General features: G+C 46.9%; 1 protein-coding gene across 1 annotated transcript; it reads right to left on the minus strand.

Moving 5' to 3' along the window:
• Positions 1 to 1460: 1460 nt before the first annotated feature.
• Positions 1461 to 27660, minus strand: LONRF3 (LON peptidase N-terminal domain and ring finger 3). Its single transcript, XM_070951730.1, has 10 exons — positions 26982 to 27660; positions 19977 to 20095; positions 12479 to 12692; positions 11523 to 11616; positions 10551 to 10665; positions 9437 to 9558; positions 8148 to 8306; positions 6359 to 6521; positions 4499 to 4648; positions 1461 to 2448 (listed from the first exon to the last, which is right to left on the minus strand). Exons 1-10 carry the CDS (start codon positions 27658 to 27660, stop codon positions 2290 to 2292), a joined length of 1974 nt encoding a protein of 657 aa, XP_070807831.1. The 3' UTR covers positions 1461 to 2289.
• Positions 27661 to 27698: the final 38 nt, after the last annotated feature.

Raw genomic sequence — 27698 nt, forward strand, 5'->3', positions numbered from 1 at the left:
GGAATAAGGAATGGAATGGAATGAAGTAGAATAGAATATGAAATGGAATAAGGAATGGAATAAGGAATAGAATAGAATATGAAATGGAATAAGGAATGGAAAATGGAATGGAATAAGGAATAGAATAGAATATGAAATGGAATAAGGAATGGAAAATGGAATGGAATAAGGAATGGAATAAGGAATAGAACAGAATAGAATAGAATATGAAATGGAATAAGGAATAGAATAGAATAGAATAGGAAATGGAATAAGGAATAGAATAGAATAATGAAATGGAATAAGGAATGGAATAAGGAATAGAAGAGAAGAGAAGAGAAGAGAATAACAGAGTGGGAAGGGACCTTGGAGGTCTTCTAGTCCAACCCCCTGCTTAGGCAGGAAACCCTCCACCACTTCAGACAAATGGTTATCCAACATCTTAAAGACTTCCAGTGTTGGAGCATTCACAATTTCTCCAAAATGCTCCAGTCGTCTCCTGGGCTTTGATACAGGTAAGTCCTTGACTTACGGCTTGTCACTGAGTGACCGTTTGCAGTTATGACGGTTCCCCAAAAAGCTACTTATGACCAAGTTCTGAAGTTATGACATCACACACACATATCCCAACGGTCACCCGACTGCATTTTGGATACTCGGCGACTGGAGTGCAATTATTATTTGCAGCACCCTGCAGTCCCATGATTGCAATTTAAGATGTTTCCCCCCTAGATCTGTGATGGCAAACCTACGGCACGCGTGCCACAGGTAGCTTCGTAGCCATATCCGTGGGCACGGCAGCTCAGCTCTGGCGCTTCAGGCGAAGGATACTGCAAAATCCCCATTCCCTCCCCACTCCTGGGGGAACGATACTGCAAAAACTCCATTCCCACCCAACTCTGGGCCAGAGGTGGCATTTGCCGGTTCTCCGAACTACTCAAAATTTCCACTACCAGTTCTCTAGAACGTGTCAGAACCTGCTGGATTTCACCCCTGCGCGGGTGGGGTGGGGTAGAGTGGGTATTGCAGTGGTCGTAACTTCAAAACCAGGTCATAAGTAGTTTTTGGGGGTGCAGTCTATCTTCGAACCGGTTGACTGCAACCACAACTATCCTGCTTCCCCTGATAATAAGCCCAATTGGGCTTTTGAGCGTATGCGCTAAAATAAGACCTCACCTGAAAATAAACCCTCCCCGAAAATAAACCCATCCCGAAAATATTTAAACGCACGCACAGCCAGTCCCCGCCATTACCTCTGGTTAGGGTTAGGGAGGCAGAGCTGGAAATCAGGTAAGACAGCAAGAGGAGCCCGTCTTGCTCCATGCGCCCCAAAATAATAAGACATCCCCGAAAATAAGGTCAAGCGCTTATTTCGGGGCTCAAAAAAATATAAGACAGGGTCTTATTTTCGGGGAAACACGGTATAGGTTGTATACACACACACAGAGCTCACAAGTCTTAAAAGCACTCAGGAATCATCATTCAATGCAATGGGATTTACTTTGGAGTAAACACACAGAGGTTCTCGCAAATACAACTGGGGGGGAAAAAAAAAACCTCTGCGACCAAAATTAACACAGTTATTCCTGAATCCTTAGGAAAACAATTGTTAAATAATTCAGACCTTGTAGAAGACAAGTCAGGTTAGTCTATAGTAGCAAAAAAAAAATAAAAATAAAAAAAAAAATCAGGAGGAATCCGGTGGCCTCTATTTTGACCGGCAAATTTTTTAAATGAAAAAAATTCATCCGCTTTTGACAAAACGTGGGGCCTTTTAAAGTAAAGGTATCTTCGCCGGCAAAGCGGGTTATAACTCGGTTCTTCCTGATTTGTGAATTATTTTTAAGCTTCACATTAACTGGATTGGTTTTAATGAAACGGTTCCAAAATAAAAGATTAAATTAAATAATAACCCGTCCGACTGAAAGGACGCCATGAGAAAATATAAACTCATGTCTGCTTTGTCGAATTCTATGACGATATATAGACAGGCGCCTCTGTGAATAACGTAGGAACTTCGCTTGAAAGGCAGCTGCTGAAAAAGGAAATTCAAATATATATTTGTCTCCTGTCGGACATTTAGCATTGTTTCTGCTTTGCAGACCAAAGTGGGACCAGCTGGAAGATTATTGCGGTTTAAGAGAGAAGGAGCTTTTCTTCTTTTTCCATTCAAGAGGTGGGGAAGAACATCAAGTCCTGAGAATTTAAGGCCCTCCGTAGTAAAGTTCGTTTGCAGCCTTCGGGCACCATCAAGTTGGAAGGAGCATGTGAGAGAGAAGGCCTCGGATTGCAAGGGCATTCACACCCTGTTCACTTCGTCTGAGTGAGGAAGAGGAAGGTCAGAATGCTCCGGATGCCGTATAGGCGGGCTTTTAAGGAAGTCATTGCTAGGAAGGGAAGCTGAGCTTTGTTCTCCAGAGGCAGGACGGCCAAGATCCACCAGCACCAGGCGGGACCATCGGGGTTCACCTGTCATGAAAAAGGCACACCTGCATCAAACCTGTAGGAGATGACTGACCTGAGCTGGAAGGAGGGGTAAAACGTGTCATCAGTCACGAGTCTCTGCATGCCCGCAAGAGATCTACCTTGAATTCCTTCCTTATCCCCCGCTCATTTCCCTTGCCTGTTAGTTGGCCAGATTCTTGTAGAGAGCTTAAGCTTGTGATACATCTTGATACATCTTTGAACTGCCTGAATCTCCCGATTACCCAGCCTTGTGGTATGCCTAACTGGCTACCGGTGGTCCTTGATTTACAACCATTTGCTTAGCCACCACTCAAAGTTACGACGGCACGGAAAATAGTGACTTATGACGGATCCTCACATTTACAAACATTGCAGCATTCCCCATGGTCAAGCGATCGAAATAAAGGCAATTTGCAACCAGTGTTTTATCTATAATGGTTGCGTTGTCCTGAGGTCGCGTGATCACCCAATTCATGACGTTCTGACAAGCAGAGTCAATGGGGGAAGCTGGATTCTCTTAACGACTGTGTGATTCATTTAACAATTGCAGTGATTTGCTTAACAATCACGGGGGAGAAAAAGGGCCACAAAATTGGGCACTTAACCACCGTTTTGTTTAGCAATGGAAGTTAGTTGTGATTGTTGGTCGCCCACTACGATTTCTAACACTGTGCCCGGCACAGAGGACATCCTGGCTAGGATGAGGTTGACTTTGCAAAGCTTCTTCTTGCCAGCTCCTCCAGCAGCTGAATCAGAGGAGGAGGTGTGGGAGTCAGGGTCAGCATCAAGGCAACCTGAGAGCTCCAAGGGGGAAGAGGGAATGGAGCTGGCAGAGAGACAGACAGAGGCGGAGCCTGGGCCGTCCGTCAACCCTCAGATGGAGAGTCTGGCTTAATTCTGGCTGTGCACCACCCTGAGTCCTTAGGGACAAGGGCGGTATATAAATTGAAAAATAAATAAATAAAATAAAAGAGTCAACAGCCCCCAGGTCTGGAGGTGACTGATGAGGAAGAGGAGGAACAGTTGGGCCTAGAGCCTGACGTGCGGATGCGCAGAAGGGAGGGGAGAGGAGAGGGGAGCAGTGGAAATCTATGGGCCGGTCCTTGGGACGGAAGAGCCATCACTGCTAGCGAAGCCCCACCCTTGCTATGGGGATAAAAGGCAGGGGGCAGAGATGAATAGATGTGGCAGATAACTATTTATCTCCCTGCCGGACTGACTTATTAGCCTGTGGTGAGAGAGAAACTTTTTGCCGGAGCTGCCAGCGCTCCTAATAAAGGAATCTTTGAGTTAACTTCAGAGAGTTTGTCGTGTTTGGGGAGTTGCGTCAGAACACTTCTCAGTTTAGGATAGGAGGCTAGAAGAGTGTTGTGACCCCGACTCCCGAGCCTGTCCTAACAGAGGAGGAAGACTCTGAAGGTGAGGGGGAGGAACTGACAAGGCCTCTCTCTCCAGGACCCTCCTTTCTGGCAATGCCTCAGGTTCCATCCGAAGGCCAGGAGGAACAGCCTGGGATGTGCCAGGAGGAAGGCATATTGGAGCATCAATTGATAGGGAGCGAGGAGGATGAATCCTGGCTTGATCCCAGGCAGCGTTGGAGGGAGAAGCATGTGCAGCAACGGAAGAGGTGTGGGAGGGCCAGGGATTGAGCTGAGTCACGGAGCCATGCCCCACCAGGAATAAAAGTGCGTGGGATTGCTCTTCAGGCTTTGTGACGGACAAAGTTAAACTGTGAAAGTCACATCGTGATCTCTGAAATTCGGCTTGGATATATTTTGGACTGAACATTGACTAAACTCTTGTTTCGTGGATAATTTGTTGCTCCTGGAACGGACTGAAGATAAGTCCTCTTCTGCTTTATGGGAGTGAAAACGATCTTGGCAGTCATTCGGCAGTTTGCTGCCAAAACCTTGGTCTGCCAAGAATTCTAATCTGTTTACCTAATAAAATATTGGCAGGCGTGCTTGGTATTATGTTTGCCTGTGTGAGGAAGGGGGACGGAACATCGAGTTAATAAGGGTCACGCCTTTTTGTGCTTGCTTGCTCGTCGTACCTGTGGGTCTGGTTCTTTAGCAGGCATTGGACCAAAGTGATGGATGATGCGTACTCTGAGTGAAGATTTCAGAGTGTTGAACCAGGTGCGGGCCTGATCATACACGGCACTGTGGAGGATTGTCAAGTATTCAGAGGCATCTCCGTGCACCTAAAACGGACCCAAAACAGAACAAGGGTTTAGCTGAACCTGGAGATACAGGGAAAAAGATTTTTTTTTTCAGACATGTTTATGATAACAGCAGCAGCAACAACAACAACAGGAAAATGATGGTTGGCCAGGACTCGGCTGCCCTACCTCCCAGGTTTATGTTGTAACCCAGGCCCAAGTAGGTAGTATTAAATACAAACAGTTCGAAAACAGACTTTATTAGAACAGCTGAGAATTAACTCATTCTCAGCGTAGTCCAAACTAAATTAAAGCAAATTCTTCAAAACACCATTCCACAGTTTATCACCGACCTTGGGATAATTAGGCAAACTGCCAAAGGCTTTTCTTGGCAAAAGTTCAGAAGCAGAAGACGCCGACAAGAAATGAATACAGTGAAACAAGAAAGCAATTCTCTCAACGGTTGTTTTCCGGCAAAGAGGCCAAGAGTCGTTGCTGGTCTTTTAAGCCTTATGGGAGGGCCCAATCATCTCCTGGCCTTACTCCTGAGTCGTCCTCTCTGCTTTATCTGCTCCTGCCTTCTAGCAGCTCTTCTCATATGTGCACTAGGAACAGGCTCCTCCTGTTCCTCTGCCTCTCTACTGTCAGCCTCTGGAGGCCCCAAAATCCGCACATCACTCCCCGATGGCCCTGGCCCCATCTCTGCCTCCGACGCAGAGCCCTCATCCGGGCCTTCCCCAGCCTCCAGGACTGGCCCATGTTCTTCCTCAGCCTCATCGCTGTCTGCTGCCAGCTCCGCAGGCTGCTGGCGGACCACAACAGGTTATTACTCCTTCCCCCCCAAAATAAATGAAGAGCCGAGGTGGCGAGGTGGTTAGAGTGCAGTACTTCAGCTACTTCAACTGACTGCTAGTTCAGCAGATCAGCGGATCAAATCTCACCAGGCTCAAGGTTGACTCAGCCTTCCATCCTTCCGAGGTGGGTAAAATGAGGACCCAGATTGTTAGGGGGCAATATGCTATTTCGTATACTGTCTTTGGTGTAAGCTGCCCAGAGTCCTCGGAGAGTGGATGGCATAGAAATATGAATAATAATAAAATAATAATTTTTTAAAAAAGCAAGTAGTCCTTGACTTACAACCATTCGCTTAGTGACGGTTCAAAGTTACAACGCGGCACTGAAAAAAAGGGGACTTAGAATTGTTTTTCCACAGTTACCTTTGCAGCGTCCCCGTGGTCATGGGATCAAAATTCAGACGCTTGGCAAACCGACTCATACTTATGACGGTTGCAGTGTCCCTGGGGGGGGGGAATCAGACAGACTCTTGGGCAACTGGTTTGCATTTAGGGGACCGTTGCTGTGTGTCACATGATCTCCCCTTTGGCGACCTTCTGACGGGCAAAGTTGATTGGGGGGGGGCGGGCGGGGGAGAGCTAGATTCACTTAAAAAGCCGGGTTACTAACTCACCAACTGCAGGGGATTCGCTTCAGAGGTGTGGCAAGCAAAGTCGTAAAATGGGGACGAGAGTCACCGGACAAGTGTCTCACTGGACAACGGAAATGTTGGCCTCAATGGAGGCCCTAAATCGAGGACTTCCTGGATTGACAAAAACCCTAGGAAAGCCTTTGGAGTGTGTGTGTGTGTGTGTGTGTGTGTGTGTGGTGTGTATGTACATTTGTGTGCCTCTTACAGCTATGTTAAGTGAGAGGACCTCGTCCCTTCCACCTTCCACCTTCGCAGCCGTGACCCACCTTCTTGTCTTCAATGTATTCGATATCCGCCGTGTTGTAGCCGTCACACTTGCTGTGCCGTAGGACCTTGAACCGCCTCTTGCCGATGCTATCCACCACGGAGCGCCCATCGGTGAAGACTTCAACGTTCCTTATCTCTAGGATGCAACCGTAATCGGCGAACCTGTTTGCCAGAAGGTCGGAAGCAAAGAGGAGAGGGATTGAATCCAGGATCTGGGTAAGCTCCTGCGAAGCCCACGCATCTCGCTGCCTCGGGATTCAAGTGCTGTCTAAACAAAAGCCACAACTGGCTAAGTTAGGTGTGAGCTCTCTTCAATAATCTGTGGGTATGAGATGGGTGACCCTATGAGGGGAGGAGGAGGAGGAGAACTGTGGGATCCATGGTACTCTCTGAGCTTGTTTTCTTGTAGACATTTCATAACTAAACTAAGTAACATCATCAGTGCTAGAAGGGAGTGGAGTTTGCCATGAGGAGGAGGACAGATTAAATAATTAAATCTCTACCTGGAGAAACCAGGAGAAGGTGAGTTCTAGTTCTGCCCTATGCATGAAAGGCAGCTGGATGACTTTGGGCCAATCACCAGGAGACTGTGAATTCTAGTCCCACCTCAGCTGGATGACTTTGGGCCAATCACCAGGAGACCTTGAATTCTAGTCCCACCTCAGCTGGCTGACTTTGGGCCAATCACCAGGAGACTGTGAATTCTAGTCCCACCTCAACTGGCTGACTTTGGGCCAATCACTAGGAGACCGTGAATTCTAGTCCCACCTCAGTTGGATGACTTTGGGCCAATCACTAGGAGACTGTGAATTCTAGTCCCATCTCAGCTGGATGACTTTGGGCCAATCACCAGGAGACTGTGAATTCTAGTCCCACCTCAGCTGGCTGACTTTGGGCCAATCACCAGCAGACCTTGAATTCTAGTCCCACCTCAGCTGGATGACTTTGGGCTAATCACCAGGAGACCTTGAATTCTAGTCCCACCTCAGCTGGATGACTTTGGGCCAATCACCAGGAGACCCTGAATTCTAGTCCCACCTCAGCTGGATGACTTTGGGCCAATCACCAGGAGACTGTGAGATCTAGTCCCACCTCAGCTGGATGACTTTGGGCCAATCACTAGGAGACTGTGAATTCTAGTCCCACCTCAGCTGGATGACTTTGGGCCAATCACCAGGAGACCCTGAATTCTAGTCCCACCTCAGCTGGATGACTTTGGGCTAATCACCAGGAGACCTTGAATTCTAGTCCCATCTCAGCTGGATGACTTTGGGCCAATCACCAGGAGACTGTGAGATCTAGTCCCACCTCAGCTGGATGACTTTGGGCCAATCACTAGGAGACTGTGAATTCTAGTCCCACCTCAGCTGGATGACTTTGGGCCAATCACCAGGAGGCTGTGAATTCTAGTCCCAACTCAGCTGGATGACTTTGGGCCAATCACCAGGAGACCCTGAATTCTAGTCCCACCTCAGCTGGATGACTTTGGGCTAATCACCAGGAGACCTTGAATTCTAGTCCCATCTCAGCTGGATGACTTTGGGCCAATCACCAGGAGACTGTGAGATCTAGTCCCACCTCAGCTGGATGACTTTGGGCCAATCACTAGGAGACTGTGAATTCTAGTCCCACCTCAGCTGGATGACTTTGGGCCAATCACCAGGAGACCTTGAATTCTAGTCCCACCTCAGCTGGATGACTTTGGGCCAATCACCAGGAGACTGTGAAATCTAGTCCAACCTCAGATGTTTATGGCGTCTGTTCTGATGTTCATCATACGCTACTTACCCTTTGACGGGATCTCTAATGCACATGCCAAACTGCCTAGTTCCTGTCTCCATACATCTACGGACCATCAGTCGGTAGCAGGGCTCAAAGATATGCAGAGGGCAAGGAACGGTGGGATAGGCCATCGTGCAGACAAATATGGGGACATTCTTATTCAAGCTGCGGTGAGAAATTTTGTATTAAACAAGGACCACGCTCGCTTGCTTATTTTTTAAAAAAAAAAGACAGAAGAGAAAGATAACTCATAAAGGATGAAATATCTGTGCATTCTCAGCTTTGTCAAACTCTTCCCTAAGTACAGTAATGGCCAAAATTGTGGAAACCTTTTGGGAAAAGTGTATTTTTGAGGTTTGATGGCTAATAACACCACTTTTTTTTTTGGGAGTTTGAAGATAATCATATTCCACTGCTGGAATGGCCTGGGAATAGCCCAGAGACCAGGTGTCACTCCTTGACTGGCCTTGGAAATCTGAGAGATACAGAGAGGAGGGGAGAGAGGGAAATGGGGAGAAAGAGACATAGATACAGAGAGAAAGATATACGGGGGGGGGGGGGGGGGCGAGAGAGGGGGAAGAAAGGAAAAGGGGGAGAAAGAGAGAGAGATACAGAGAGGAGGGGAGAGAGGGAGATGGGGAGAAAGAGACATAGATACAGAGAGAAAGATATACAGGGGGGGCGAGAGAGGGGGAAGAAAGGAAAAGAGGGAGAGAGAGAGAGATACAGAGAGGAGGGGAGGGAGGGAGATGGGGAGAAAGAGACATAGATACAGGGAGAGAGATATACAGAGGGCGAGAGAGGGGGAAGAAAGGAAAAGGGGGAGAGAGAGAGATACAGAGGGGTGGGGAGAGAGAGAGAGGGAGGGAGGGAGGGAGGGAGGAAGAGAGAAAAGAGTTTTGTGGTTCCCAGTGTTTTTTAACAACCGGTTCTCTGCCCTAATGAGTAGGCGTGGCTGGGGTGGTGGTCATGTGACTAGGTGGGAATGAGTGATGTGGAGTTGACCACGCCCAGTCAGATTTTGTGGCTCCCGGTGATTTTTTTTCTGTGGGAAACAGGTCCAAATGGCTCTTTGAATGTTTAAGGTTGCAGACCCCTGCCCCAGACCTTAACCCAACTGAAAATCTATGGAGCCGACTAAAGAAACTGGTTAGTCAGAAGCGACCCAGCAATAAAACCCAGTTGACAGAAAGCATCATTCAATCTTGGTTTCACATTAATATGAATAAATAAAATAATATTTTTTCCCCCTTCTTCTCATAATTGCAGGACATGGAAAAACTGGGGTGACCTACTTGGAAAATTCAGCCATCTCTTCTTCGTAAAGTTTTTTTCTTTCGGCGAGTTCCTCCGGAAGGTACTTGGCGATCAGTTCCTCCATCAACACCGTCTTGCAAAGTTTCTTCATGGCCAGGCACTGGATTGAGGAAAAGACTTTTCAGAAAAACAATGCGGGGTCAACTGTACCTCAAGAGGAATGATAAAGCAGGAGCCACCACGGAGAAGGCCCTTTAAGGTGGTCCCACCCTTCTTCGCTTGGACGGGCTAATGCTTATAAACCCTAAAGGCAGGGGTGGACTGCTGTGGGTTTGCAGGGGTTCGGGAGAAGCTCTAGCTAAGATTCTGTGCAGTTCGGAGAACCCCCAAATCCCACCTGGCTGGCCCCGCCCTGCCGACCCCACCCCACCTCGCCCCACCCAGGAGTCCCCACGCAGCCTGGATGTTTTGGATGTTAAGGGCGCGTGCAGACCCTCAGAGAAGGCGAAAAATGGGCCTACCGGAAGTTCAGGAAGGCTGGAAATGGCCCATTTCCAGCCTCCAGAGGGCCTCCGGAGCCTGGGGAGGCTGTTTTCGCCCTCCTGGAGGCTCAAGAAAAGCCTCCGGAGCCTGGGGAGGGCAAAAATGCCCCCCACCGTGGTGCAGAAGTTCGACTAGGCCACGCCCACCATGACCTCACCCACCCAGCAACCGGGCCAAGAACCCCTTGCTAAAATTTTTGAAGCCCACCCCTGAATGAGTCACACCCGACATTACAATTTTTTGCCACAGTGGTGAACCCCCAAATCACACTCCTGGCTGGCCCCGCCCCTCCCAGGAGTCCCCACGCGGCCCATTTTGGATGCAGGTAAGTGCAGAGCGTGTGGAGGCTTGGGGAGGACGAAAAACAGGCCTACTGGAAGTTCGGGCCCATTTCTGGCCACCAGAGGGCCTCCAAAGCCTGGGGAGGCCGTTTTCACCCTCCTGGAGACTTGAGAAAAGCCTCTGGAGTCCGGGGAGGGCAAAAACGCCATAGGCCATACCCACCATGGCCACACCCAACCAGCAACTGGGCAGAGAACCCCTTGCTAAAATTTTTGAAGCCCATTCCTGCCTCAAGGCACTGCTATTAGTTTAAGCATGTTAATTTACCTCTAAGAGGTCTTCTTTGCACAAAGGGCACTCTGGGTTGTGATCCAGGCATCGTTCAAGGCATCTTAGGCAAAAGGTGTGTCCGCACGGGGTGGTGACAGGTTCATAGAAGAGCCTGGGGGGGGGGGAGAGAGAGAAATCTCAGAGGAAGAAGTCAGAAGAAATCCTACCACAGCTTCCGTAGTCCAGATTTTTGATTTACAATCTTTTTATTTTTTTTATAAAAAGTTTTTTATTTTTCAATCACAAATATAAAACATTCCATCTTTCCTTTAATCTGTGTGCCATCTGGCTACAAGCATCTCCGTGCAACTTCTTTCACCATTTGCAACATCATTCATTCTTCACATCATTTCTCTAAACTGTTATAGGATATTAAAACAATTAAATGCTATAAAATTCTCCATTTTCTTCTTAATATCGTCTACTAATACCATTAAACATCATTATTCTCATCGTACATGTACTAACAGTTTTCATCTTGTTTATATCTCTGTCTCAATGTATTTTGTATTTATTCTTTAGCCTCTCTTCATTTCCAAATGAAGAAAGTGCTTCCTTCCAAAGTATTTTATCAATGGTTGATTTACAATCTTATAAAGAAATTCAAACGTGTGAAGACACGAAAGCCACAACAACATCTGAGCTCAGGCCAACAAGCAATGTGGTAGATGAGCTTGGACAAGCTAGCCTGGTCTTCTTCCAGGATCAGTTAAATCCATTCTCCTCGTTTTCCAGGTTTCCCCTCTCCCTCGGACCTAGACCAAACTCTCAAACCAAAACAGCTGATTTGCTCAGGGGGCTGGACTAGAAGACCTCTAAGGTCCCTTTTATCTCTGGTATTCTGTTATTCATTGCAAAAAAACCCCCCCGAAGACGATGCAACCGCAACTCTTCGAGTGTGGTATCTCTTAAGAACCGGACTAATGCTTTCGAACTGGCCTATCCATGAAAAAAAAATGCATCAGATACCTCATGCACAGAGAACACTCCATGTCAGATGGATCCACACAATCAAAGGCGAGGCAATTTTCAGCATTGGGGTCTTCTTCCTCATTGCTTTCATCTACCAGAGAGGAGAGAGAAAGAGAGAAGAGAGGGGAGAGGAAAGAAGAGAGGAGAAGAGGAGAGAGAGAGGGGGGAGAGAAGAGGAGAAGGGAGAAAGAGGAGAAGAGAAAGAGAGAAGAGGGAGAGGGGGAGAGGAGAGGAGAAGAGAGAAAGAGAGGAGAGAGAGAGAAAAAGAGAAGGGAGAAGAGAGAAAGAGTGAGGAGAGAGGAGAAGAGAGAAAGAGAAGAGAGAGAGGAGAAGAAAGAGGAGAGAGAAGAAAAGACAGGAAAAGAGAGAGAGAGAGAAAAGAGAGAAAGGAGAGAAAGAGGAGAAAAGAGAGAGAGAGAAAAGAGGAGAAAGAGAGAGAAGGGAGAAGAGAGAAAGAGTGAGGAGAGAGGAGAAGAGAGAAGACAGAAAGAGAGGAGAAAAGAGAAGAGAGGAGAAGAGAAAGAAAAGAAGAAAGAGAGGAGGAGAGAGGGGAGAAGAGAGAGAGAGGGGGGGAAGGAGAGAATGAGACAGGAAAAAGAAGGGAAAAAGAGACCAGTATGATCATTAGGAAAAAAAATATGCAAACTTCATTTTCCCCGAGATGTCTAAACTGCAAACACGCCACCATTCTAACATGCATTTGGTGCTTCAGGGCAACAGAGGTATACTTGTCAATTGCACATTAAATTCATTAAACTTTAGCGAACCGAAGAAGCTTCTTAGGCAAGGAGCGAAACGTTTTCAAGGGGGAGAAAACCCCCCCAAAAGTCCAGTTAACTTTTGGAAAAGCACCCGTGATCTGAATGGAGAATCTCCATAGATTTCCTGGTCTGGTTTACACCCTGGTGATCTGACCCTTGCCGAGTGCGATTGCTTTCGTTAACACAACTTACCCATTTTGGCTATTTTGGGGGGCAGATCCGAACCCGCAGCCACTTCAGCCTGGCGTTTATTGTTTTGGGGTGTCTCTTTCTCAGCGACAGCCTCCACGGGCGAGGAGATATCAACATTTTCATCCAGGTTTCCTTCCTGGTTAGGGAGGGGTCTTCCTGAGTTGTCACAGTTGATCACGTTCTGGTCTTCACAGTTTTCCTGGTCCATGTCAACCTGCACAGAAGAGAAGGGATCGTCCGGGATCTGTTTTGAGACTTTTCTCTGGGCAACATTTATTATATTATTTTATCGTATTTGTATACCGCCCTACTCCCGGAGGACTCAGGGCGGTGAACAGCCAAGATAAAAATACAAAAAACATACAAAAGTTAAAAGCTATTAAAAATAGATTAAATAATTTGGGCTCAAGAAACAAATTTAAAACATCCAATTTATATAAAACATTTAAAACCCAATTTAAAAGAGGAGAGTTAGGCCAGGCCAGCCTGTTGGAATAAAAACGTTTTTAGGACGCGGCGGAAGGTGCGTAAGTCTTGGATCCTCCGTATCTCCGGGGGGAGCTCGTTCCAGATGGCAGGTGCCCCCACAGAGAAGGCTCTCCCCCTGGGGGCTGCCAGTTTGTCCTCCAGGTGCCACCAGGAGAGACCACGATGGCCAGTCGTCCCACCTGACTTAACTGTAAGGTCCCAGAAGTTTCCCTGAGCCACTGAGATGCCGAAGAGAGTGAGACTCGAGATGAGGCTTGCAAAAAGAAGCAGATTTTATTTTTTGGCCAAAAACAAAATACTGGGTGAAAAATATATCCGGATCTTACAGATACGATGCATGTAAGGAATAGCCACACCTTGGGGAAGGTATGGTGTCCTTTTATACCTTCCTTAGTACCCAATTCTGGCCCATGCCTTCCTTTGGCAGTGCAGCAAGGAACGGGGGGGGTCGAGTGCTTAGCAACAGAGGGACTGGGTGCTTAGCAACCCCCCTTCTTGAGATATCCACCAGGCATGGAGTTGGACAGAAAAACAAGATAACAGGTAACAGAAGTTAGATTACTGGTAGAAGCGAATGGCAGAGGCAATTCCAATTCTTAGCAAAGTTATTCATACAGAAGCAAAACAGCAAGTTATTATTATGTCCCAGTAATTCTACCTATTCTCCTATTATTATGTCCCTACATAACATTACCCACCGGAGTTTATATGAGTTTACCGAATCGCAAACCGGCTGCTCCTTTTCAGCGTTGGACAAACGGACTCGTTTTCATAAAAAAACCAAAACAACCCCCCCACACACACACCATTCCCACAGCGGTCATTAAGTAAATGCCATAGTCATTAAATGGACTCATAAGTCACTATGGGCCGTTTTTGCCGGAAATCAGAAATAAACACTGGTTTCTGGCAAAGCCGCCATAAATGCTGGCTGATTGCCAAGCACCCAAATAAGAGATAAGGAGAATTCAAGACCTCAGTGCCTTCCGCTGTGCCCTTAAAACTTTCTTTTTCCAGCAAGTCGGGCTGGCTTAACATAACATTTTTTAAAAATATGTTTAACTGGTTTGTCATTTTAAATTGGGGCCAAATTAATATATCCTTTTAATTGTTTTTAATGTTTGTATTGTATGTTTTTAGCTAGCTGTACACTGCCCCGAGTCCCTCGAGAGAAGGTGCGGTATATAAATTCGAAATAAAATAAAATAAATAAAATAAAATGCAGTCATGTGACCACATTGGATGGGGATGCCCCCACGTTGGAACTTCAAAATCAGGTTGCAAATCCCTTTACGGGGGTCCGGTGTCATTTAGAATGGTCACTAAGCGAGCGGTCGTAAATTGAGGATTATCTGATTAACATGTTCATCATCATCTTTTAATGACCCCATAATCCTTTGCGGGGTGGAGTCTGGGCAACTGAATGGAGCTAAGTTTTGGCTGGCCGGATGCCCTTCCCTGTCGCCGATGCAGAGTTTTGTTCAGCAGATCAATTCTCATGGTGCCCAGAGAGAAAAATATCCACCTCTACCTAGGACTGAACTCACAATCTCCTGATTGTGAGGTGAGAGCTCCACCTCTAGGCCACCGCACCACATTCTGATTACATGTTGATTCTCTTAAAATATCTAATATTTCCACATGCAGGCCAAGTGTTTGTGGGGGTCAGCCGGCTTTGATCTCAGAGCATCCTGCGATGTAGGTTAAGCCAAGCCACAATTGTGACTCAATGCCAGGAGATGGTCACAAGGTCAGAGGGGGGCCTCCAAACCGAATGTTTTCTTAGCCAACAGATACGCCGAACCAGCCCCAAATTTAATCCTCTGGCACCGAGCACAATTGTATGTTTTGGCATCCCAACGCACCACTGCCCGTCAAACAGAGGTAACAGACAATTACAAAGGTATGAAAATCATAGGTTGGTTGTCTCCGGCTTTTATAAAATACAAAATTCCAAGCTTCTTGGTAATATACATCCTGGAAAATGCTGACCTCTGAAAAGAGACTTCCTAAAATGGTGGTGGGGGATTTTTTTTGGCCAGTCCACGAAAAAGGATAGAGAAAGCTTCAAAATGGAAAAGGTCTTTTCTGCAGTCACGACATAAGCCTGAGATTGAAAAATCAGATGCTTGTCAGATGTTACGTCTTTTCTATCCTGCTCTACGGAGTGGAGAATTGGGTCTCTGACCAAAAGCCACTTGAAGAGACCAGAAGCATTTGAAATGTGGAATTTACAGGCGGCTGTTACGTAGGAGCTGGGTTGACAAAATCAGAAAGGAGGAAGGGATAAGCTGCCTGGGGAAGCAGAGGGAAATCATCAAAACCATTAAAAAGCAAAAGTTAGAATATTTCGGACCTGGGATGCGACACCCAGAAAAACGCAACTTCCTTCACTCAGTCAGGGAAAGACGGAAGGCAAACGAGGTCCAGGCAGAAGAAGAATATCATGGCTTCAAAATCTGAGGGACCGGTTTGGACAAAACTCAGCAGTCCTTTTTCATGCGGCTGTTGATAAAAATAGGAACGCCAACATGATTGCCAATGTCCGATAATAGATATGGCAGGAGGAGGAGGAGGGAGGAGGAGGAGGAGGAAGGGGAAGGGGAGGAAGAGGGAGGGAGAAGGGGGAGGAAAAGGGGAAGAAGAAGAGGAGGAGGAAGAGAAGAGAAGGAGGAGGAAGGGGAAGGGGAAGAAGAGGAAGAGGAGGAGAAGGAGGAAGTGGAAGGAGGGAGAAGGGGGAAAGGGGAGGAAAAGGGAGAGGGGAAGGGGAAGACGAAGAAGAGGAGGAGGAGGAGGAGAGCAGGAGGAGAAGGAGGAGAGGAAGAGGAGGAAGGGGAAGGGGAAGGGGAGGAAGGGAGAGGGGGAAAGGGGAGGAAAAGGGGAAGGGGAAGAAGAAGAGGAGGAGGAGAGGAGGAGGAGGAGGAAGGGGAAGGAGGGAGAAGGGGAAAGGGGAGGAAAAGGGAGAGGGGAAGGGGAAGAAGAAGAAGAGAAGGAGGAGGAGAGGAGGAGGAGAAAGAGAAGAGGAGGAGGAGAGGAAGAGGAGGAAGGGGAGGAAGGTAGAGGGGGAAAGGGGAGGAAAAGGGGAAGGGGAAGAAGAAGAGGAGGAGAAGGAGAAGAGGAGGAGGAGAGGAAGAGGAAGAGGAGGAGGAAGGGGAAGGGGAGGAGGGGGAAGGGGAAGGGAGAAAGGGGAGGAAAAGGGGGAGAGGAAGAAGAAGAGGAGGAGGAAGGGGAGAAGAATTGTCATTACAAAAAAAAAATTAGTGGAAAGGAACAGTAACCTCAAAGTAGCTGGCATCACACAATTGTTTGGCACAATATGTTAAACCTGGTCTGGGGTCTCCCAGTTACAGACCCAAGGAGGTCTCTGTCTATGCTCAGCAGCTGAAAGTAGTTCCCTAATTCCTTTGTTTTTATGAAAGCCTAACTTTTATTTTCCCAAGCTTTATCCTTTATCTCAGGGCGAAAAGAGCAACAGCCGAATTCTGCAGCTTTGTTATCTGATGAGTCCAAGGCGATTCACTACTCTTCAAGTCCCTGCGCTGTTGTGGCATTGCGCACAGTTGTGGCTTCACCCCCGGCACATGAGCGGCAAAACCGCAAGGTTGCCTAACTCTCTCTTGGCGATAACATAAGTCCCTTCTGTTATCGCAAAGTAACTCGGTAGAAATCTCTTTACAAAACCTGGAAATTATATTCCTGGAAAGAGGTCCCGGATTTATTTTCCATCTTTATTATTTTTTAAGGTGGTAAGTACACTTAATAGTCCTTCTTCCTGTTTTCCCCACAACAACAATCCTGTGAGGTGGACTGGGCTGAGAGGAAGGGACTGGTCCAAAGTCACCCTGCCTAAAGTGGGATTAGAACTCACAAATCTTCTGGTGATTGGCCCACAATCACCGAACCATCTTTTCGTGCCTAAGGCAGGACTAGAACTCACCATCACCTGGTCATTGGTCCAAAGTCACCTAGCCAGCTTTCATGCCTAAGGCAGGACTATAACTCACTGTCTCCTGATCATTAGTCCAAAGTCACCTAGCAAGTTTTCATGCTTAAAGTGGGACTAGAACTCACCATCACCTGGTCATTGGTCCAAAGTCACCTCGCCAGCTTTCATGGCTAAGGCAGGACTATAACTCACTGTCTCCTGGTGATTAGCCCAAAGTCCCCCAGCCAGCTTTCATGCCTAAGGCAGGACTATAACTCACTGTCTCCTGGTGATTAGCCCAAAGTCCCCCAGCCAGCTTTCATGCCTAAAGTGGGACTAGAACTCACAGTGTCCTGGTGATTGACCCAAAAAACACCCAGTTGGCTTCTATGGCGGGAGTTGAACTCAGCATAGTAACACTGGAATTTTGGTTCATAATCATGCATGGGGGAAAAAGTTGGGGGGTCTCCAATTATAAGGATGAATCTTTCCCCTTTTATCACTATAGATTTTCTCCCCCCAGTTGTAGGACCGGATGGATTCCAACTTTGCCAGTCTCCAGTTTTGCAAACTTCTATCAGGACTGTATCCACGCGAGCATGGGGATGCTGCAACGGTCGTAAGTACGAGCAAACGGTCGTGAGTCGCTTTTTTTCAAGTTTTGAATGCTTATTAAACAAACTTGTTGTAAGCCGAGGACTGCCTGTTGTCATTATTTATATCATATTTTATATGATATATTTCTCATTTATACACCAGTTTCTGGTTCCAACAACTTTACAAAGCAGATAACGCAGGAAGTATAAAGCGGGTACCAAATCACATTATTTTTTCTTCTGCCGAAGTCCAGTGCAATTTCATAAACCAGTTTCTATTATTCCTATTCTTTTTTTTTTAAAAAACGGGGAGATAAACCTAGGTTGCATGTTATCTGTGTTTCCCCGAAAATAAGACCGGGTCTTATATTCATTTTTGCTCCAAAAGACACAATAGGGCTTATTTTCTGATTAGGTCTTATTTTGGGGGAAATATGGTACTAAATGATCTGGCTGACAATCTTATCTGGGGCTTATTTTTCGGGTAGGGCTTTTATTACGAGCATCCTGAAAAATCATGCTAGGGCTTATTTTCTGGTTAGATCTTATTTTGGAGGGAAATACGGCACTTAAAATGCATCCATCTGGATGAGAATCTTAACTAGGACTTATTTTTGGGGGGTAGGGCTTATATTACGAGCATCTTGAAAAATCATGCTAGGACTCAGGGGTGAAACCTACCTACTTTCCTTACCGGTTCGGAAGTGCGCGTACGCATCACATGCGCAGGGGAATCCTCTGCGCATTGTGCAAAGCCGCCTGTGCATGCACAGAGGGTAAAAAACGATGACCGGACGGGTAGGCGGAGCCATGCACTGCCGTCACTACCGGTTATCTAAACCACCCGCTGCCGATTCGTCCGAACCAGGCTGAACCGGTAGCATTTCACCCCTGCTAGGACTTATTCTCCGGTTGGGTCTTATATTGGGGGAAACAGGGTAGCTGAAGCGTTACAGCCTCCTTACCTTGGGGCCCTGGGATTTTGCCGTCTGGTTCTCGCCCTCCAAAACGAGGCACAACAAAAACTCGCTGAAAGCTTCCTGCGTCTTGCCCAGCAGACTAAGAGCGTGGCCTTTTCTCACGTGGCCCTGAAAAAGCAGAGCATAGGAGCGTATCGCCACCGTGTGGCTGTGGATGGCAGACGCAAAAACCGGCGTGGTGGGCAATGAGAATCATTGAAAGGGGCTGCTTTTATAGTTGGGCAGGCAGTCCTCGGCTTACAACGGTTTGCTTAGTGACGCAACAGTTCGCTTAGTGACCGTTCGAAGTTACAACAGTGCTGAAAACAACTGACCGATGGGCTGTTTTTTCACACTTATGACCGCTGCAGCAATCCCCCCCCCGCCCTTCGTGGTCAAAATTCAGACGCTTGGCAACAGACTCATACTTATGACTGTTGCACCATCCTGGGGTCATGTGAGCATCAGCTGAAAACTTCCCAGCCAGCTTCCGACAAGCAAAGTTAACGGGGTAAGCCAGGTTCACTTAACAAGAGGCATGATTCGCTTAAGAACTGCAGCAAGTTGTGCAGATGTTCGGTCTCTCTCTCTACATCTGTCTGTCATCTGTCTATCATCTCTATCTACATCTAGCATTTATCTATCATCTGTCTATCACCTATCTATCATCTCACTCTCCACATCTGTTTATCATCTATTTGTCATCTCTCTATCTACATCTATCATCTATCTATCATCTCTCTATATCTATCATCTCTCTTTCTCTACATCTATCATCTATATCTACATCTGTCTATCATCTATCTATCATTTCTCTCTACATCTATCATCTGTCTATTATCTCTCTTTCTCTACATCTATCATCTATATCTACATCTGTCTATCATCTCTCTCTACATCTATCATCTATCATCTCTCTCTACATCTGTCTATCATCTGTCCATCATCTCTTTCTCTACATCTAATCTATCTCTATCTACATCGGTCTATCATCTATCTATCATGTCTCTCTACATATCTATCATCTCTCTTTCTCTACATCTATCTCTATCTACATCTATCATCTCTCTCTCTACATCTATCATCTATATATCATCTCTATCTACATCTATCTACATTATCTATCATCATCTCTCTCTCTCTCTCCTATCTACATCTATGATCTATCTATCTATTTGTCTGTCTGTCATCTCTCTCTCTATTTGTGCAGTTAAATCCACCACTAGAAGCCAAGTACTGGTAGCCCTTGACTTACAACAGTTTGTTTAGTGACCGGTCAATGTTACGATGGCACTGAAAAAAAAATGATTTGCAACCGTAAAACGGGGGCAAAACTCACCTAGCAACAGAAATCTTGGCCTCCATTGTGGTCGTAAGTTGAGAACTGCCTGCATTACCACTGTTTTGTTTTCCAATGGTGATTATAACCACCTACCAACCTTTTAACAAGTCCTGGCATTTTCATTTAAGGAATTGTCAAATAGAGAGAAAGGACAATACGAGGCAACTTTTGGGAGATTAATACTCACTTTCACCCAATAAGGCTGGAGTTCACAGGCTATTTTTGCATCCTGCAATGCCTCCTCATAGCATTTCAAAGTAGAATTGATTTGCGACCGGTTGCGATACAGCAGATGATCAGAAGGAGCTGTAAAACAGCGGAAACATCGACTTAAATTGGTTGATATCCCTTATTTGCTCTTATTTCGTTCTCAGCTCAGGGCTACTTCTACATTTTGAGCTTCCAGGGCATATTTCCTTAAAAGCAATATTCAGGAAAAAAAGAAATTTTTTCTTGAAGATTTAAAATAAAAAGTTTTTTTTTTTATAAAAAAAATGAACTGGAGAAGTGCTTGCTGGCTATATTTCTCTCTCTCTCCACTCCACCCTGGTGTTTCTCTTAGGGACTGCTGTTCTCAGCCATCCCATTTCTCTTATATAAGCACTCTGAGGGTTGCATAAATGTGTGAAATGCCAAAGCAAAACAGCACCATAACAATCCCGGAAGCCAGAAGAGGAAGGGGGGGGGGGAAGAGAGAGAGAGAGAGACAAAAAAGGAAAGCAATATTGCAACTGCTCCACCAAAGAGGGTGGGAAAGCATCGTAAAACTCTTTGTGTATACCTAAGTTTCACACATACACACAGAAAAAAAAAAAAAAAAAGCCAAGAGGACAACTGTCCGAATTTTCACACTGTCCAATTTTTTTTCGGGCACGCTTTCCAAGTGCCAGGGGAATTCAAAGTTGGCGTTTGCTGGAAAGCACCCCGTTTTTAAAAAAAAACCCACCCAAGTCGTCCTCTGAATTTTTTTTTACAACTTTCTTGCTATCATTAAAACACCCCCCAACTCGGCTGGAGGTTGGAAACCAGAGCGGCCGGCGGACGGAGAAGGTCATTTCTGACCGTTTCCGCACGGGTAGCCATCTTAGATTGCCGCAATACAGCCGAGAGTTTGATGGTAGATGCTCACGCCAGAAAGCTCTGGTCACGAGTGAGAAATCTCACGACGGAGAGCGAGGGGGTGGTGGTGTTGAAAAGCTGTGCCGAGACCCCCTCCCCGATTCGATTGGTAGTCCTGTGGTTTCCATCGTGGATCAATTCCTGGCTGGAGAAGATGGACTGAAAGACAGCAATGCGGTGTTGACAAGCTCCAGTAATTCTCTTTTAAAGTACCGTTAAGATTTGTGTGTCTGGATATTTCCCCCCCTCTTTTGCTCTCTCTAGCTACCCTTCGGAAACAAAATGGCTCACTCACTAAAGTCTTTAGAACCCCTGCGCTATTTTGTGCAACCTAGTCGAGGGTGCACACTTCTGTTGCTAAGTGAGAAACGGGGTGAAAGGACTCTTGCTCCGTTTCGTTAAGCGAATCGCCACAGCCGTTAAATGAGCCACAGGGTCGTTCAACGAATCTGACGTCCCCGCTGGACTTGGCTTGTTAGAAAGTCCTAATAGGAGATCCCAGAATCCGCCCCAGGTGACATTGTAACCGTCATAAATTTAATTTTTGAATGATTAATAAAAAAACTTTTTAAAAATTTTAAAAAATAAATTGTGAGTTCGGTTGCCAAGCCTCCAAATGTAAATCACGCAACCCTGGGGGATGCTGCCATGGTCGTAAGTGTGAAAAATGGTCGTAAGTCATTGGGTTTTTTCAGTGCCGTTGTAACTTTGGTCACTAAGCGAACTCTAAGTCGAGGGTGAGCTGTATTTAACACCACAATCTGGCACAACCAAATTTATCCGTTCTTTTTATCCATTCATCCAATAAATAATAAATCCAAGAAGGGGGAATATTTGCAGGTTGAAACGAGGGGTCCTTGGTGCTCTCTGAGCTTGGTGAGATTTTTTGGGGAGGGAGGTAGAGATTTGGGTAATAAAACATCAGCAAGACAGAAAAGGATACGTTAACATTAAAGATAAAGGATAAAGAAGATGCAGATTATTTTTTAACACGGGATTTGTTCTATCCATGGTTAGATATGAGAGGTAGGAATTAGAAGCTGGATGAATACCATTATCTACAAGTAAATAATATTATTATTATTACTACCCTGTTTCCCCCCCAAATAAGACATCCTCTGATAATAAGCCCAATCGGGCTTCTGAGCGCATGGCAATAAGGCCATGTGCTTATTTCAGGGTTCAAAAAAAATATATAAGACAGGGTCTTATATTTGGGGAAACATGGTATTATTATGTATAAGGTAAATCGACTGAGATGATAGAGTTTACTAAGCACTTATGTATGTTAAAGAAAAGAACCTCGGTGGTGCAGCGGACTAAGTGCTGTTAAGTGCTGGCACTTAGCTGCCAGCTGCCTGCAATTAGTGCGAGTTCAAATCTCACCAGGCTCAAGGTTGACTCAGCCTTCCATCCTTTCGAGGTAGGTAAATTGAGGACCCGGATTGTGGGGGCAATAAGCCAGCTTTGTATAGAACAACATCGCTTAGGGAGCCCCCGAAAGCCCAAATAAGCAGGTATATACATAAAAAGTATGCAGGCTATTGCTATAATGCATTGTAAGCAGTCCTGAGTCTATGGAGAAGGGCGGCATATAAATTGGACTAATGAATAATAAATAAATAATAAATGTGTATATATATATATAAAAGTCTGCAAGAAAACCACCAAGCTCAGAGGCCAACCAAGGATTCCCGATCGTAAACCCAGATTGCAGGCCAGTTGAAAGGAAGGGGGGGGCATGTTGGGAGGGAATTCTTTGGCCGGTGAAAATGTGCCAATTGGAGAAGAAACAGCTTGCCAAGCAGAGACCTTGGAGGAGGAATCAACAATAGGTTGTTGTAGGACATGAGGGCACAGCGACCTGCTGTTTATTTTTGAGGTCTCAAGGCCTTAACTTCTTTCCACATCCATAGTTATACAACTGTTATGTGGGGGAAGACACTCGGTCCAAGCTAGCTTATGCAACCAACTTGTCCTCCTGACCTATTTTGGGTTCTGATTTAAAGAGAGCAGAGACTGCCGTGTTCAACTCTGTGCAAAGAAAGAAGAAACCCATTTCACAGATGTGGGGAATCAGTAGCAATGTTCAACCTCCTCCTTCGGCTGGTACCCGATGCTATACAAAAAATGATGCATTGATTTGCTCACGCCTACAGTATGCTGCATGGAATCTCGGCTTATCGGGAAGAGAAGGTCGTTCGGTTTGAACCCAGGATCGCCCGAGATTTATCTCCCCGGCGGTTTCTCTGGTGCTCCGTTCCAAAGGTCAGCGCGAGACCTGAGAAACAAGCTACAATCTCCTGTCCTTCAAAAAGAGGCTTTTCCTACAAAGTCCAGCCCCAGAAATATCCACTAAAAGTTGGGAAAACATCGTCTTCCCCACGTTTGGGAGTTCAGGACTGTCTGAATTCAGGGTAGTTGAAGCAGGGTAGTTTTCTGGTAAGTTTTGGATGGTCTGTTCTACATTTCTTCAACAAGCCTTGAATGAAGGCCTCCTAAGAAAACCTGGGCTAATTTTGAACTATGGTTTTACTTTATTCTGTGCCAGGGTCCCGAAGGATTATAGGGTTTCCCTACCTCCTCTGTTAATAATATCCTTTTGGTGATTATCTTGCTGTTGTCCTAAATGCAAGGTAGAAATATGAATTGTACAAGGAAGACAGAAGTCAAAAGATGTTTGAGGAATGTTTGTTAACCTCAGTTAAGAGACAAAGATCAAAGCTGGGTAAATAGGAAAGATCTGGGGAAGTGGGTTTTTCAAAGGACCAAGTACGACGACCATCCTGGCTTGATAGTTAATCAAATCTCTGGGAAGATAATGGTTGGTAATCTATACATACATAATAAATAACTTTTAGGCTTTTACACTAATTAGGAGTAGCATAAATGATCAGTTTAGGAGAAAACTTCTCCAGAAGTTAATTACCTTCACACTTTTACTCAACTACTCACTAAGTTTCAGCCAAGCCTTGATGTGTAACCCATCTTATCTAAGTTACTTAGGGTTCCTGGGTCATGCAAACTCACAATGTTGGGCTAACGGAATAAGCCACGAATCATGGGTTGCCAATAGAGGCAAGAGTTGATACGGCATAGAATGGTTGTCTGAATATGTTACTTCCCCGCAGAGCCGCAGGAAGGACCTGGCAGTTAAAAGAATGAAATTCACATAGCAAAGTCCTTTTGATGAATAACACTTGCAATAAATTGAATCCGAAGGAAAGGAAACAGGAAAAAGGAAAGGTAAGGAAGGGGGAAAGGGAAATATTTGAGTAACTGAATTAATTCTGTGGAAGGTTGCCAACTTTTTCCCCTTTTTTTTTTTTTATAGAAATTAGGCAGGGATGCCTCAGACCATGGGTCAGAGTGGCGCCAATCAAGAGACACAGCGTTGCCCTCCCATCAGTTCTTAAACCTACTTTTTCCTCCCCGATTCTTACAAAAATGAAAGTTAACAAAAGTTAACAAACAGGAAACAGAAAGCTACCACTACTCTTAAAAAAAAACCCGATTGAGCAAAGCAGGCGGATTCCACCATGTAAAAACCCAAAACAAAAAAACGGTTCAAAAAATGGTGCAGCTGTTGCCCCCGGGAAGCCCCCCCCTCACATCTTTCACCTGTTGAATTTCTGCCTGCCAGCAAAGGGACAGGGTTAAAAATTGCAGCAGCCCCCTTTTCTCCCTAGCTCAGAGGAGACCAAACAGCTCGCCTCCAAAACTTGTGGAATGCTCCATCGCTGGAGGTTTTTAAAGAAGAAACAGGACAACCCTTCGTCTGAAACGGGATAGGGTCTCCTGCCTAAGCAGGTTGGACTAGAAGACCTCCAAGGTCCCTTCCGAATTTTCTTCCGTATTCAAACAAGGAGGAAAGTTGTGGGGTAAATAGGGGGATGAGTTAACTCAGGGGGGGTGAAAGGTTTGCACCCCCATCCCAAACCCAGCCAGCAATTTGTCTGAAACAGTAGAGGGTCTCCTGCCTGAGCAGGCAAGGGGGGTTAGACTAGATGACCTCCAAGGGTCCCTTTCTGAATTTTCTCCTGCATTCAAACAAGGAGGAAAGTTAACCTGGCTGTGTCGAAGGCCTCTTCCACCCCCAAGTCAAGTCATTCACCCACCCATTTGCCTGAAATTTAATTTAATTAATCATATTTCTAGGCTGCCCATCACCCAAGGGACTCTGGGCAACGGGTCTCCTGCTTGAGCAGGGGGGGGGTTTAGACTAGATGACCTCCAAGGGTCCCTTTCTGAATTTTCTTCTGCATTCAAAACAAGGAGGAAAGTTAACCCGGCTGTGTCGAAGGTTTTTCCAGCCCCCAACTCAAGTCATTCGCCCGCCCACCCACCCACCTATCTTTTATTTATTTATTTATTTATTTATTTATTTATTTATTTATTTATTGCTTCGATTTATATGCCGCTTACAATGCGTTAAGCAATAGCCTTCATACTTTTGTATATACCTGCTTAGTAGGGCTTTCGCACCCCCCCCCAAGTGGTGTTCTTTTTTATACAAAAGTCAGCTTATTTGTCTGAAATGGCAACGGGTCTCCTGCCTGAACAGGTGGCGGGAGGGGGGGTTAGACTAGATGACCTCCAAGGGTCCCTTTCTGAATTTTCTTCTGCATTCAAACAAGGAGGAAAGTTAACTCGGCTGTGTCAATGGTTTCCCCGGCCTCCAACTCAAGTCATTCACCCACCCACCCACCTTTTATTTATTTATTTATTTATTTATTCATTTATTCATTGGTTCGATTTATATGCCGCTTACAATGCGTCAAGCAATAGCGTCATACTTTTGTATATACCTGCTTAGTAGGGCTTTCGCCCCCCCCACCCCCCACCCCCCCCCCCACCCTCCCAAGCAGTGTTCTTTTTTTATTTGTCTGAAATGGCAACGGGTCGGGGGTTAGACTAGATGACCTCCAAGGGTCCCCCTTTCTGAATTTTCTTCTGCATTCAAAACAAGGAGGAAAGTTAACCCGGCTGTGTCCAAGGTTTCCTCAACCCCCAAGTCAAGTCATTCACCCACCCATTTGCCTGAAATGGCAACTGGTCTCCTGTTTGAGCAGGGTTAGACTAGATGACCTCCAAGATCCCTTTCTGAATTTTCTTCTGCATTCAAAACAAGGAGGAAAGTTAACCCGGCTGTATCCAAGGCCTCCTCCTCCCCCACCCCCCGCAAACTCCACTCGGGGGAGCTCATTCCCACCCGCCCCCAAACACCCTTTCTCTCCCCCCCCCCCCCGTCCCCGCTTCCGACACGCTTTAGGTGACACGCGTCACGTGTGAACGCCCAATCTTTTACACACACACACACACACACACACACGTGGGAGAGCCCCAAAGCGGCTCACCCAAGCGGTGTTCTTTTTTATACAAGTCAGCTTATTTGTCTGAAATGGCAATGGGTCTCCTGCTTGAACAAGCAGGGGGGGTTAGACTAGATGACCTCCAAGGGCCCCTTTCTGAATTTTCTTCTGCATTCAAAACAAGGAGGAAAGTTAACCCGGGTGTGTCAAAGGCCTCCTCCACTCCACCCCCACTCGGGGGAACTCATTCCCACCCGCCCCCAAACACCCTTTCTCTTCCCCCCCCCCCGTCCCCGCTTCCGACACGCTTTAGGTGACACGCGTCACGTGTGAACGCCCAATCTTTTACACACACACACACACACACACACACACACACACACACACGTGGGAGAGCCCCAAAGCGACTCACCCAAGCGGTGTTCTTTTTTATACAAAAGTCAGCTTATTTGTCTGAAATGGCAATGGGTCTCCTGCTTGAACAAGCAGGGGGGGTTAGACTAGATGACCTCCAAGGCCCCCTTTCTGAATTTTCTTCTGCATTCAAAACAAGGAGGAAAGTTAACCCGGGTCTGTCGAAGGCCTCCTCCACTCCACCCTCCACTTCAATCCCACTCGGGGGAACTCATTCCCACCCGCCCCCAAACACCCTTTCCCCTCCCCCCTCCCCGCTTCCGACACGCTTTAGGTGACACGCGTCACGTGTGAACGCCCAATCTTTTACCCACACACATACGCGGGAGCGCCCCAAAGCGACTCACCCAAGCGGAGGGCTTGGTCGTACTTCTCCAGCGCCGCTCGGAGCCTCCCTTCCTTGCAAAGCGCGTTCCCTTCGTGGCGGAGCCGGGCCGCCCGCACCTGCTCGGGGAAGCCCTTGGCCAACAGGTGGCTGAGGATGACGTTGACCCGGAGCCGCGACTGAGCGATCCGAGCCCCGGGGCAGAGGCTGCAAACGGCTCGGCTGGTGGGGTTCCCGGCGGTAGCCGGGGTGGCCCCGCGGCGTCTCAAGAGAGCCCCCCGCCTCTTCTCGGCGCACTCTTTGCAAAAGGTGTGGCCGCAGAGCAGCGAGACCGGCTCGCAGAGGAAACCCCCGCATTGCCCGCAAGCCAAGAAGCCCCAAGGGCTCCGGCCGGCCGTCCCGATGAAGGCAGCCCTGCCGGCTCCGGTGCCCAAACGCCGCTTCAAACGCCCCACCAACTCGCCCAGAGCCGGGAAGCGGTGCAGCATCGCCGCCGCCGGAGAAGGAGAAGGAGGAGAAGGAGCCGGGCGTGATGCCAGCTCAGCCACGCCGCTTCGGCCGAGCCGGGAGCTTCTCCTGCAAGGCGGCGGCTGGCCACGGCGGGTGCGGAGCTGCGGGAGACGGCCGTCGGGGTTCCTCCGTCGGTTGCTGTGGCTGCGGGGCGCTTCTGTTGCTGCTGCTGCTGCGGAGCCTCGTCCCATCGTGGCTCCCTCTCGCTCTCACGCCCCCCCTACTCCGC

The sequence above is a fragment of the Pituophis catenifer genome, unplaced genomic scaffold (assembly GCF_029215685.1).
Source record: "Pituophis catenifer annectens isolate HBS135680 unplaced genomic scaffold, rPitCat1.0.hap2 SCAF_11, whole genome shotgun sequence".
Taxonomy (NCBI): domain Eukaryota; kingdom Metazoa; phylum Chordata; class Lepidosauria; order Squamata; family Colubridae; genus Pituophis; species Pituophis catenifer.

Excerpts from the sequence above, each read along its gene's own strand:
- LONRF3 (XM_070951730.1), bottom strand. The coding sequence starts at position 27,660 with ATGGGACGAGGCTCCGCAGCAGCAGCAGCAACAGAAGCGCCCCGCAGC. Across the intron at positions 12,693-19,976 it reads TCCAGCCTTATTGGGTGAAA|GTTGACATGGACCAGGAAAA; the intron begins GTGAGTATTAAT and ends TCTTCTGTGCAG. Across the intron at positions 9,559-10,550 it reads GCAAAGAAGACCTCTTAGAG|TGCCTGGCCATGAAGAAACT; the intron begins GTAAATTAACAT and ends TCCTCAATCCAG.